At 36.1% G+C, this 13,785-nt stretch overlaps 2 protein-coding genes and 1 long non-coding RNA gene across 4 annotated transcripts; 2 read left to right on the forward strand and 1 right to left on the reverse strand.

The window, feature by feature from the left end:
- The first annotated feature begins 1,252 nt into the window (after positions 1-1,252).
- LOC131787915 (ragulator complex protein LAMTOR2) lies at positions 1,253-4,659 on the forward strand. Its single transcript, XM_059104990.2, has 4 exons — positions 1,253-1,474; positions 2,450-2,612; positions 3,528-3,617; positions 3,746-4,659. Exons 1-4 carry the CDS (start codon positions 1,407-1,409, stop codon positions 3,800-3,802), a joined length of 378 nt encoding a protein of 125 aa, XP_058960973.1. The 5' UTR covers positions 1,253-1,406; the 3' UTR covers positions 3,803-4,659.
- Positions 4,660-5,326: 667 nt separating this feature from the next.
- Positions 5,327-9,780, reverse strand: LOC131787914 (serine/arginine-rich splicing factor 6). 2 transcript variants are annotated; one of them, XM_059104989.2, is made up of 8 exons: positions 9,589-9,780; positions 9,420-9,490; positions 8,788-8,895; positions 8,584-8,653; positions 7,153-7,232; positions 6,607-6,700; positions 6,125-6,255; positions 5,327-5,930 (listed from the first exon to the last, which is right to left on the reverse strand). In XM_059104989.2, the coding sequence occupies exons 1-8, from the start codon at positions 9,706-9,708 to the stop codon at positions 5,768-5,770; spliced, it is 837 nt and encodes a 278-aa protein (XP_058960972.2). In that variant the 5' UTR covers positions 9,709-9,780; the 3' UTR covers positions 5,327-5,767. The 2 variants fall into 2 exon arrangements, with proteins under 2 accessions (XP_058960972.2, XP_058960971.2); XM_059104988.2 differs by having other exon boundaries at positions 5,328-5,930; positions 8,584-8,661; positions 8,787-8,895.
- Positions 9,781-10,627: 847 nt separating this feature from the next.
- LOC136282771 (uncharacterized) lies at positions 10,628-13,210 on the forward strand. The gene is made up of 2 exons (XR_010718430.1): positions 10,628-11,548; positions 12,915-13,210. It is a non-coding gene; the product is annotated as an uncharacterized lncRNA (long non-coding RNA).
- The last annotated feature ends 575 nt before the right edge of the window (positions 13,211-13,785 follow it).

The following is a 13,785-nucleotide window of genomic DNA, read 5'->3' on the forward strand; positions in this document are numbered from 1 at the left end:
GTTACAATTCTAACTTTATTTATCTCCATTTATTTACCATTAAATACAGTGGGAGTTGATACCCGATCTCTCGGGCTGGAGAGACTAACTTTTCTTAAAGAAAAGTAATACCAATTGAATGAAATGTATAAGAAAAGCTAAATCTTGGGATGGATGAACCTCTTTCATAAATGGAAGGCTAAATTGTTATGCTTTCAAATTCATGCAAATTAGCCTTCCTGACCTCGACGACATGCATGTGTAATAAATATTGCAATTCTACTCTAAAGCGAAGCCAAGAGAGTGATTTACGTGCACATAAAAAGAATAACATTAATGCCCTCCACCTAGCCTGCGTTGCTGGCGGTCTGCGATTTGGGAGGCGGAGAGAAAAATGAATTTTTTGTTCTCTCCGCCCCCAAAATCGCAGACCGCCAGCAGCGCAGGCTACCCTTCAACATGAAAGAGGTATTATCGGTCTGTTCAAAAGGTAGGCAGCCGCTGTGCAGGAAATAAGTCTGCACTCCATGGCCGAAGGAAGTTTCGAGAACAAGATACGAGATAAAGGCGGATATGGAGCCTCAGCTAAGGGTAATTAAGAGAACTGTCCCTCAGGACTATTTGAACGCGAAGACCGCGAACGGTCACTCCGCCCGAAAAACATTTCCGGCTTTAAACTATTTACTGAATCATTGGTAGAGAAAATGCCTCTGCCACAACAGATCAGTTCCCGAGAAACCATCACGGCAACGATAACTTTCATCATGCAATCGATTCTCTTCTGGACACTTACAAAATCCTGCTTGAAATTTTAGCTGACTCAAAATGACCTGACTTGTGTACCCTGTCTCTGAAATGAATGCAGATTTCCATTAAGTTTAGTGTAATGAATCTTCTCTATACAGAGTTTGAAAATACATATGTACTGTTAAAAATAGGATGTCATCGATGGTTAGTTTTTCTCGATACTAAATTGTACAGCATGCTAAGGTCTTCCTCAATTAAGTCATTTTAATGCTGTTGCGAGCATTTTATTGTTTTGCGTGGGCTTTCTTCTCCATTAGGTCGATTTATCTTTAAGTCACTTTAGTATTAAATCGTTTAGAAAGCTTTGCGATTGAATGTTAACTGTTGGTAAATCAAACTTTTCTAATATTTCCAAATCAGTTTTCAGCAGTCCCAGTTGTTGTACTTCGTGTGGATATCAGTGAAGGCCTGGACACTGGTTCTAATTGAATGCCACACTAACTGACGGATACGTGAAGCAATGCTCGGAAAAGTCGGAAAGGCACGTGATGTGTAGAGATTTCCTTCGCAGATCAGTGGGTTACAGATAGTTAAATGAATATTTGAGCCGGTAAATGTCACATGTTTATGTGCTCAGTGATAAACGTGGAGTAGAGTTACCGTAATCTCAAACCGTAAGGATGCTAAAGCCGAAAGTTCTCACTGAAATCTTGGGCCAGGCAATCAGTGGAGGAGTCATCAGCTCACTGTAAGTCTTCCAGATAAAGCTTTTCTCACCTAAAGATTGACCCCTAAACACTGAGTTCAACCGCTAAAGGTAATGAAGATTCTTCATGAATGGTAAAGAACACTCTAAGGATGATGGACGAATATAATGCTGGTTATTAAACTCGATTGCTATAACACTTACTCATCGTTAAACGTTACATGCTATAAATCACATGCGAAGGCTTGCATGCACATCAGTGTAATGAAAAAGCGACCTATTCATGACCATTAAACTCAGAGAATGGTTCAGAAATCACGTGTCATGGAAGGTAACGATTTGATGATCACACGAGGTATGAAAGTAAAATAAAGCGAGTTTGCTTCGAACTTAGCAGTTACCACATATATGTTTATCCTGAGTGTTACTAAATAAACAGTTTCTATTAATTAATCTTTGCTAGTTCTTCCACAGACAACCTTCAACAGAATTTCCAAAGGACCAAATGTTACATTAGTAATTAAAACTGAACCAAAAATAAAAATTTGGCAGCACCATTATCCTTTTTTTTTCAGTTTAGTTTACAATGATACGAAAAACTGTCAGAGATAGTTGCTACAATGTATATGGCACTGTTAGTTTTACTCTAAATCAGTCTCATTGAACATTAGGACTGATTTCATTTTCTAATTAATTATTCACGTGATGGGCAAATCTTTTGGGTCAAAACAGTGTACATCCCAATAATGCTTGGCAACATGAGATGACTGTTACTTGTGCTTATCTATACTCTGGTGTCAGTGCCTGGATGTATCTTTTAACTAAATTACTTTAAACAAGTCAAACGAAAATGTATAAACCATACTACACCCTACTGGTTTACAACAAATTTTTAAATGGAAAATTTTACCAAATACGATTTATCCAATTTATTTGTTTGTTTATTTATTTACCTAACTATTCACAAGTAGACAATTGTGTATGTTGCTTACTTTATTGTAAAAATATCCCCCTTAGACTTATCAACCAAGAGGGCTCACTGTTATCATATGCTGGATCAGGTGATAAGGATGCTAAAGTGACAGCAGCCATTGCATCTAGTATATGGGCAGCATATGAAAAGAATGGAAAAATGGCCTTCCATAGTGATGAGCTTAAAATGATCTTCATGGATTGCGAGGTTTGTATCTGTTCACTTTATCTTATACCAACTAGTCTGTTCATGAATACTTTCTAACTTTTGGCTGTTTGGCCTCTTACTTAGAGTCAGGTGCAAATATGTTTAAAAGTGCTTAGTAGTGGTTGCAAGTATACACATGTCAATATAGACATTCACAATTTTTTTTATCAGCTAACATTTAGCTCATGGGAGATGCACCAGCCTTTGGTTTCTGAGGCACCTGCTAGTTTACATAACAATAAATTACCTGTTTTGATCTGAAATGCATTTTATCTGGTGTTGTTTTTTTATGCCTGGCTACTAAAAAGTTTCAAGAGAACACTTTTCTAGTGATATGGGCCACTGGATTTGAAAGAATACTTTGCATTTTCCTGATTGCACCTCATGTTAACTACACCAAATCTAAGGGAAACATCAACAACTTTTTCTTAGAGAATCAATACTTTACATAGAGATGTGCCTCTCAGGTGATGTGAGTCATATCAGTACTCAAAGTGAGAATCTCCAGATCATTGCAAGTGTAATTTTTGCTGTTCTTACTGAAAGCAATGCAAAGTAAGTGTCAAGTCAGAGTCTGCAGACTTTGAATAAAACTCTGAGATAGTATTGAGAGTTTTGTTCTTTTCTGTTATTTTCTCCAGGCGCTATCTACCAAATAATAAATTTGCAAGTCCATGATTTAATAAAATAAGGCAATTCTACCAAAGAACTTCACACATCAACTCCTGTTTTTCTGTATACGTGCCATCATGTTAAGATAAATGTTGCACATCTGTTGATTCAGTAGTTCTATGGTAGAACTATGACAGGTTTAGGAGATTCCTTTAATACTGAATGTCTTACTTCAAGACTAGAATTGAATGGTTATGCTCATTAATTGAGTTTGTAATAATTGATGTTTTCTTTTTTGTTAAGGAGGGAAAAGTTGTCATCACAAGGGTGGCTAATCTAATCCTTTGTCTTTATGCACAACAATCTGTAGGACTAGGAATGCTCAAAGCAAAGGTATTGTCAATATTACTTCTGTTAAATGCCCACTACATTTAATTGTGAACAAAAGAAATAGACCAGTTAGTACAGGTTTAAATTTAACTTAAGTTTTTTACAGTAAAGTTTATTTTGTGTTTGAACAGGCAGAAGCATTAGCTGAATACCTCGAGCAACCACTGAAACAAGTTGCCACGTCATGACAAGATGATTAATTAATCAATTTACCCATACACAGCCCTCAGTTAATAAAACCAATTAACACAACCGAAGTGATTTGCAAGGAATCATTGACTCTCACTTTACCTTGTGCTCCCAGTATTTAGATTTGTGTCAATCCTCTTCTTAAGCTGAGAGGTTGAGTTTCAGATGTGTTCAATAAGCAATCTATCATCTCTTTAAAATATCTAAATATTAACCTCCATTTGGTGTGAACATTTTTTGTGATATTTGGTCATGGACATTGTCTGTTCCAAGAAGTGAACAATTTTATGAAAGCAGAGCTTGAGGAAACTGTGAGCTTCAAGGTGCAAATGTCCAAGGGCAAATATACATGCAACATGTCAAGCCCAGAGAAAGCCATTGTGCTTATTATCCTTCAAATACTTTTCAAACCACCTTAAATGAAATGTGCTCAGTCAACTATTTGCAGAGGACTTTTTTGCCTTATTAATTGTTGAATATTGACAAATATTAATAGACATTTCCCAGTTTTAGTAGGGGCATGTTTAGACACCTGGCACACTTTAGCCAATTGTACTTACTGTGAGCTAAAATGTTTGATGGACCCTTGAAAGACATTTCCAGTGAACAAGCACAAGGTCTTAATTGATGTAAACCCAATTCTGGCAACTGAAACTAAGGAATGTATAGCAATCGAAAAGGAGAATTTAAAATTGGATTTTGAGTAGTTAGACAGGGAGTTTTATGTTGGAATTCACAACTGAGGCCGATAATTAGAATTTGTGAAGGCACAACCAGATGCATTGATACTCTACTATTTTTAAAATAAATTAAGTTTGAAATCTGAGGTTAATAAAACACAAAACATGAAAATGTAGAGTTGAGTTGTCAAAACATCTAAGATATAAGTTAATGATGGGACTTTGATAATGTTGGAAACATCAACAACTTTTTCCTAAATACTTTACAGAGAAGTGTGCTTATCAGGTGATGAGTCACTGTTAGTATTTAATACCACTTTAAATGAGATTCTCTAGATCATTACATGTAATTTTTGCTGCTCTTACTGAGAGTAAATCTAAGTTAAGCATCAAGCCAGAGAATGCAGACTTTGAATAAAACTCTTTGACAGTATTAAGTGTTTTGTTCTTCTCTGTTATATTCAGCAACTATTTACCCAAATAGTAAATTTGAAAGTCCATGATTTATTAAACTGGGCCTGCAGTATTGTTTGCAAATGAATACTCCAGTACTTCATTAAAAAGTGCCTGCCAATGCTTTGGGTTTTAAAGCAGAAGAATGTAGTGTAGTAAATATTATTTTTACAAGATTTCTACCTCCCTGGGAATGGTGAAAAGGATGATAGCTTGTAGACTTAGCAGGATGCCAATTGTGGAATGATATTGCTGTGCACTTGTCATATTCATGTAGATGTACTTAGGAGGTGGCATTCTGAGAAGTGATGCCAAGTAAAACTGGGACAAACAGACATGCAAGGTACATGTATGACATTAAGCCATAATCCTTCAAGATAGGATCAAATCTGGTTAAGATTTTATTTTAAAACAACAGAATTAATTAATCAGAGTGGTCACTCAAATGACCTCTAACAACTCGTTTTACATGAAGAGTGTTTCCTTTAATATACTCGACAACACAATTAAATCAAATGCAAACAGTACAAAATTTCTAAATATAACACAATTTTGATCATCAAAACTGTATTCGACTGAAAATCTCTATTAGATACTGACATTGATTAGAGTAGAGAGAACTTTACATAAACTCTTCCACTATGAACTTCAATTCTGTGTTTGGTTCAGACATTCAAGTCCACACACAAGAAAAAATCTCTAACAAATGTGGTACATTTGCAATCACTAAAAACTTCAAAAAATTGTTCAATGGACAGTTTTCTATGAGATGTATTTGGAACGAACACTGGTTGAAATGTAGCCTATGTAAACTTAAACCAATGATGACAATCAATCGTCACTTTCTTCACGTCTTTCATCGCGTCTTTCGTCGCGTCTTTCGTCAGGTGATGCAGCCCTTGCTGGCTCAGGAGACCTTGAAGGTGTTCGTGAATGCTTTGTTGCACGGGCTGGGGACCTTGATGCAGAGCGACTTCTGGAGCGAGAGTAAGACCTATGGATCAAACAGTTAAATGAACAATAAAAAAACAGTGCATTTCTGATAACATTATTTTTCATATAACACTAACTACAATTGTTCAGCTACATAAAACACAAAGATTGTAATGAGCACAAGTCACCCCTTTTCTTGACCCACTCTTCCTACATGTACATTCAACTTGTGTTAGACAATACAACACAAGTTACCTTGAACGCTTCTTCGGTGATCGAGAGCGAGAACGAGATCGAGATCGTGAACGGGACCTTGAGCGAGACCTTGAGTGAGAGCTCTTTCTGTAACTACTGCGTCTCGGAGGGGAGCTATGATGGCCTTTATCCTGTGAAAGAGAAACAATGTTTTACCTTCTATTTTCATTTCAAACATATAATGGTTGCACAAATCTAGAAGTAGTTCATCAACTAATTTGAAAAGAGCATGCACTGAAATTGATCAAGTAAGAATTATACATGTTATTAACACTATACATGTTATTGACATTATAGTGAGCAAAAATTTCTCAAGATTAAAAAAAATTGTTAGTTCAGGCCACAAGGGATGCTGGCCAGGTGACAAACTCATACAATGCATGCATAAAGTGTTCACCTTGTGTATTTAATGCCAACGAATTCTAATCAAAAATGATGAAGGAATATAATGAACATCCTCTTGAAAAGACTCGCACACTCACTTCAACAAGGCGAATCCTTTTGCCTCCAAGTTCTGTATCATCAGCTTTCCTAAGGCAATCCAGCATGTCCTCACGACTCTCAAATTCTACACATCTATGAAAACATTCAAAAGTTTCAGTACACACGTTCACTAATGTTTTAATGAATAAACAACTTTGGTAAATTTTATGCAAACTTTGCTACGTTGCTATTAATCCTCAAATATTTTGTTGAATACCGTATTTTTTTTCTGGTTATACACTCACAGTTATAAGACACACCTTGATTTTTTGAATTTGTTTCTTTAAGTATGAATAAATGATTCTTTTCAGAACCACCAAGTCAAGTAAAGTTAATAACCAATATTCCTAGCCTTTTACTTATTTATCTTTTGTTTTTTAAATTAGAAAATAGGACATTCTCAAATTTCATTGCATGAAAATACTTAGCTATAAGATGCACCCAAATCTGAGACAGTTCAAGGGTGATCAGGCAAAATTTCTTTGAAAAAGTGCTACACCCTATAACCAAAAAAATACTATAAAATTTATTTTAAAAATCCTCACCCTTCTCCAACTCTCTTTTTATGTGCATCAGCATAAGTTAGTCTTGCATTGCTGACCTGGCGAAGGTGGTCTTTCAGATCCTAACAGATAATCAGACGAGAATGTTAGTGATTCAATGACAGTCTAGCTCGAAAGAAACAAATACAAGGTCTAACATGTTTGCCACACAAATCATTTTCTCTAATATTCAAAGACTTTGTGATCTCCCCAATGAGAAAAGTTTCCAAAGATCCAACATGTAATATTCAAGATTATTCCTCAATGAAGAATTTCTCACCAGCCATTTTATGATTTGTGGCAACCATGACTAACAAATAAAAGTATTGTGTTAAACTACTCTTTTCCTTGAACAATTAAATAAGGTTACACATATAACCATCTTGCTAGCAGAGTTGTCTTCTACCTCCTCCAAAAAGAACCTTCCATTTCTTTGGAGGAGGTGAAGGAAGACTCTGCTCAAAGGGTAACCAATAATTTCCTTATACTGGTGAACACACTGTTTAATTGTTTGCAAGAATTCTGATGACGTTCTCAAGAAATCAGAAACAAATATTAATTTGTCATAATTTAATAACAAAAAACTGTCACTCATCCTGACTCTTTTACAGCGATCAAAGTTACCAATCACCTTTCAGTCTTAAACAGCCGAGAATGATTGGCTAACTCTTTTGGATTGAAACCCAGAAAGGGAAGACAGTGGCCTTCCCTCCATCTTACCTGAGTGTACAATACAATACATCTCTCTTCAAATTCTCACATATCACAGATTTAGTTTAGTATCTTCAGAGATGACAAGCAGACTTCTCATCAATCACTGTACCCATATCACATTAAGTCACTTCACATCGTTAATTTGCAAGCTTTCACAACCATCGCAAGGCAGTGACACGCAAAGGGAACCTCCCTCAGTTTAGGAAAAGATCCAACATCATTTGTAACCTTTGCTTAGTGAATATCAAGCGCTTAATCCTTAACGCCCTGTCAACAAACAAATGAAAAAATACTAAATTGGGAATCTCTTCTCCATAAACTAATTGCCTGCTGTCAATCCCTGACAAAACTTTTGTAGGAAAAACAAACCATCTATATCAAATCAACAGGTCCTTTAAACAAATACCTGGCATTTTATATCAAACCCTTCATTTGTACATTCTTAAAATTCATAAGGTATATTATTATACAATGAAAATACAACAATAGCATAGCAAATTACACAATTACATAAACAATTAAAGTCAAGTAAAATATATTATAGTGATTGAAAAGGGAAAGCAAAATTTTCACCATGGAGGAATAATTGGAGAGGATCCTTTCCCAACATTGTGACAAGAATCTCCAGATGTTAATTCCAATTTCCCATTTACTCAGATTTGATTTCAATGCAACTCTATACTCATAAAACATACAATGCACCTAGGTAATAACAAGTACCTGCCAACTTGTGCGACTTGACATGTTTTCCACGATAACACGGTACTGTGTTCTTACTGGAGGCCCATACCTTGACCCCCAGTAGGGACAAAATAAAAGAAATTTGTATAAATTCAAAGTCTCACCAGTTTTAAACAAAACTAAGAAAATAAATACAGTAATTATATTTGGGATAAAAAAGTGTCTTAAAAATATTCGCAATACTTGTCCAGCCAAACAGGTCTGCGACCACCATAGCCCCCTCCACCTCTTCCTCCACCACGCCCACCACCACCACCACTCCTCTTTCCTCTGGCCAACTCTAATGCAACACTGAAAAAAAATAAAAACACATAAAAGTTACTTCAGCTTTAGATTCTAAGAGGTAATCTTAATTGGATCATAAGAAGCAGAAATATGGCCCCTGCCAAAGTGAAAGTGGTGTGTGGGCAAAGTGATACCTAATAACACACAAGTCTTGAAGCAACACAAAGAGTTCATCGGTATCGTTGTGTTTCGTTTCATTATTGATCGGTTTCTTTCAAGAATAGGCCATGGGAGCCTACGTATTTTGGCGAAAATTCAGCTTCGTGATATATGCCTATTTGCAGGTGGCTGGATAAAAGCCAAATCAAAGAAAATGACTTTCGTGGTGTACTTTAAGACTGTAACCCATCTTTAAATTAGACAGGATTATATGTTCTCTACCGTAAAACAAAAGAGAACTGCAGTAATAAAGTCGTTACATCTACGAGGTACTATGTAATATCTGACAAGGTTGATTTCGTTGCTTATGAATTATTTAGCCTAATTTCTGAATTTATATTTAGCTGAAAAACTTTCGTTACTTCACTCACTATTCTCCCAGCAGTTCCTTGCCATTCAAATCTGCAATCGCATCATCAGCATCTCGATGATCATCAAATTCCTACATTGAAAAATCATAAAGTCTAGAAGTGCAGAGTATTCACATGCTCGTACTTAGCTTTCTCCTACAAGAATAAACAAATTCGCCCTCTCTCTTACCACAAATCCGTATCCTCTTTTCAAGCTTATGTCTTTTAATTTACCGTATCCTCGAAGAAATTTTTCCACATCGCTTTCTCGGGCATTCATTGCCAATCTCCCGATGAAAACACGAGTCATTTTGAGAGAAAAGACTGAACAATCGCCAAAGTGCTACCTCGTGCGTGAGATAGGAAAAGATGACAAATTTATGCAAGACGCTACATCACGTGATGACTCATGTGACAACTCGCACTCAAAGGAAGAACACTGGACCCCAACAAGAAAGACCCGCGAGTGACTTCCTTGTATGTTTTTGGTTTTATAATTTACCATCATTCGTTTTACAATTCATTTATTTGGAGGGAATATATTTTTCGACATTGCGTAGCTGAAAATGAAGGTTCGCATTCAACTGTGGTAAGGTCCATTTAAGACTGATCTGATTCCCTACAAAAGCAGAACTGTATTAAAACATGCAGTCAGATGTTTACAGGGGCTGTGTACTGGATCCAACTACCGGACGACAAAGAAAAATAGCCGAAAGGAAACCACCTTCGATGTGATTTTTTTTTCGCTGATACAAAGTATAATTCGGTCCCGCTTTAATTAAATTTTGATGATCACTTTCACGCAATTACTTCCGATGTAATGATTATTTCGAGGTTGGCAACCCTATATAGCTTCATTGCGGAAAATTCTCTCCGAGAGCCTAACATGTATTTGAACTTCATTATATGAATTTTAAGAAGATACAGGCAAACAATCGCCTAGCTTTAAATATTTGAGAGAAGGTAACTCGTTTAGTCAAGATGGAAACGCAGCTTCATCACAACAAGGCTTACAGTCAAATATCCTTATTCACGATTTCGCACAATTGGTGAGCTGTACTGTGTCGATTATTAAATGTAGGCCAACTGACGAAAATTGTTGGCTCTCAAACAGTGATTTATTTTGTTTTCAAGGTGCATGTTACTTATTTCCTGAGGCAAAAGAGATGATCTCATTCCTGAAAGGCACGTACTGGAGATCCAACTGCAAAAATGACTAGTAAGGAGTCACATTATTCAGTTCGGGTTTATTTACATTCGAACTCGGTGTATTTTAATCATTTTTCTTATTGTGAAGTATTTTCTCGACGATCGGCACATTTCCTATTCGAAATGACACGACATTTTGTCGCCATCGATATAAATACACATGACGTACCCTTTCCGGCGTTCCAGTCGAAACTAGAGGTAAACCTACTAATGATGAGTCACGATTTTTTTTTTTTGCATAAATAATTTAACAACTGGCAGATTAGTGGAAACATGTATTTTAGGCGAGCCATGATTTAACTTGCGATTAAAATGTCGTAAAAAATTATCCTCTATAAAAAAAATTTGGAAAAGGAATTCTCTATCAGGACTGTCTACTTTACTAAACTTACTTCTAAAACTCTAATCAATTGGAAGTTCGTCCTTGATAATAAATGAATCAATTTCGTGTCCAAACTGAAAGGCTCCAGGAAATTAATTTAATTGTCAATAAATAAAGCTAATCTTGTGAGTTGTTTAGTTATTTGAATTTTGAACAGAGAGGAGGAAATAGATTTAAAATAAAACAAAAAGAAATCTTGAACTTTAATTATGGTTATAGTGTGCTTGGTCATCATATTTTCGAAACAATAGCAGACAGAAAGCAGATGCCTCATCAGCGGTAAAGCCTGTAAAATTGTGATTGTGCCAGGTAGAACCGGAAAAAAGAAACAACACCAAAGCTTTCTATGTTGATATACACAGCTGATTGATCGTCTCGAAAAACATTTCACATTAGTAGTGAGAAGCACGAGTTGGCACGTGATGTGACTCAACAATTTGTAAAGCTGTTGTATGGATAAACTACATTGCACGGGACAAAATGAAATCATGTCGCCGGAGGAATGTAGCCACAGGACTACGATAGTTTTACACCCGAAACTGAAAGCATACTAATTAAGGTCAGTTACGAATCAAAACAATTTTCGTAATCAAATGCAAGCAATTTTTTTAAAGCGAGGTGTTTTTGGAAAAGTGTGGAACTGAGGTTAAGAAACTATTTATTTACCCGCGAAAATGTTAAATAACATGTAAATTAATAAGACAAGCCATGACAAATCTAGAGGGATTACGAATTTACGTGAGTGTTTTTATTCCTGAAGAGGGTGACATGGAGTGTTTACAAAATGTTTGCGACTTTGTGGCGCTCAGCATTTATTTTGTCACAATAGAATTGTATGCAAAGTTGACTGCTTCGGTTTTCTCCCAGCGGTTTTGGCGCCAAGCTTTCGCCGAGAAACAATAGTCCGGTAACATTGGTTTACAATACAAAAAGCTGAAAAGCTTGACTCTCACGTGAAGGTCACTGATATTGTAACAAGTGTCACTACGAGCTTGCTCAGAAAACAAATTGCTTCAAACTAGCCTGGAGGCAGGTAGCAGTAACACGCAGAGAATTTCAACAGGTGTGTCGAAGAAAATATTTATATCGAATCTTTTCAAAAATACTGTTTTTTACCTATGTACGGTAACTACACTAAGACAGTAAAAAATTTAGACATGACAGCCCAAAATTTGATTGTTAGCTTCTTCAATTTGTTTCCTATGTAAAAACTCGCAAATTGGATGAAGAGCTTTACAATTACGAAGTTTTACTTTCCTGGAAGATTAGAATCTCAATGGTTTCAGTTTTCCAAACTAACTTTACTGTTTTTTCTTGCTTTTGAAAATCGAATTTCTATTCCAAAAATGTAGATAACATCTAAAAGAATATATCTTTGTTTTGAAATATTAAAGTTGCGCGACAAAACTTCGTGACTGCGAAGTTAAAAGAGAGAACGTGTACGACCTTGGCCCAAAAGGGCGTGTTCTCTCCCTACGTGTTTTATTTTATGATCATTGTATTACAACCTGTTTCTGCGACGAAGTAAACTTTAATGAAGTTATTTCACGTACACACAGGCAGAGTTCACGACATATTTTTCCATCAACAGGAGCACCCCTACAACATAACATACAAAAATAACAGAATACACAAACAGGTTGATTTTTTTCCAAGACTGAAATAAGCGCGTAGTAGTTGTAAGTCAGTAAAGCAATATTATCTTGAAAATAACGAAACCCTGTGTCATGGTCATTTAGAGAATTTTAATCCGTGAACTTCCTGTTGTAATGAAAATTTCATGGATTTTATCATTGACGCACAACTTACTACGCAATTTGTTAAGCCTTTCATTACATCTGCGCTTCACTTTCGGACACGACTTCATAACTAACTTGCTCAAAGACGAACAACTATAACTTTTTTCATCACTTCTTTTATCAAAGGACTGAAGCGACAGAAAAGTACTTGGTATAAGCAGATTCTACAACACATCTAAAATGCACACAGAAGGACACAAAGACAACTCTGGGGACGAACCCTCTGGAAGTGATATGCAAGTTGAACAAACACCAACGAGAGAAGTAGGAAGATTGCTTGCTAACATTGGAGACAATTTGAATCAAGAAGTACGAGCTCGAAGGAGTGAGGAAACGGAGACGGTTATTCACGTTTTTCAGCTGGCAAATTTAGGAGGTGTCAACATGTCCTTTCTCATACCAATACACGATTCATTTCAGTACGAGACAGATGTTTCACTGCTTGTGTTTATAATTAGTTTCTACACCAGTAGGAGGTTCTTCCGGGTACGAGATTCTTAGAAAGAAACGTGACAACAGAGTTTCAATGATAATATAAAATTCCAGTTACTAACGCTTGAAAAATTATTAAATGAGTTTCTAGTTTTTGTCGAACACTTTGACAAATAGAAATGATTTTTATTCTTCTCGTCAAAAATGGTTTTGTCAATTGAAATAAGAATTGACAAGAAGTCAACACGTACACACGTTACTCGTACTGGTGTAAAATATTCGCAGAGATACCGTTCCGTTGAAGAGAAAACACAACAGCCCAGGAGCACTGAGGTGAATAACGCCGGTTTTTTATCATTTTACCTTCTCCTACATTCATTGTATGAGAAAATTTATGTTTTGTGGGATGAAGTGAGACGCGGAAATCGAGAAGAACCGTTTCAAGACATCTTGTGAGAAAGACCTTTGAACGACTTAATTAAAATGCAGTGAACTGACTTTTCGAGCAAGTTGAGGAAAAAGTTTGCTGCTGAGAAAGAGACTGATTTACAAGGTGTTGACAAGA

Source organism: Pocillopora verrucosa, chromosome 8, assembly GCF_036669915.1.
Source record: "Pocillopora verrucosa isolate sample1 chromosome 8, ASM3666991v2, whole genome shotgun sequence".
NCBI classification, from domain to species: domain Eukaryota; kingdom Metazoa; phylum Cnidaria; class Anthozoa; order Scleractinia; family Pocilloporidae; genus Pocillopora; species Pocillopora verrucosa.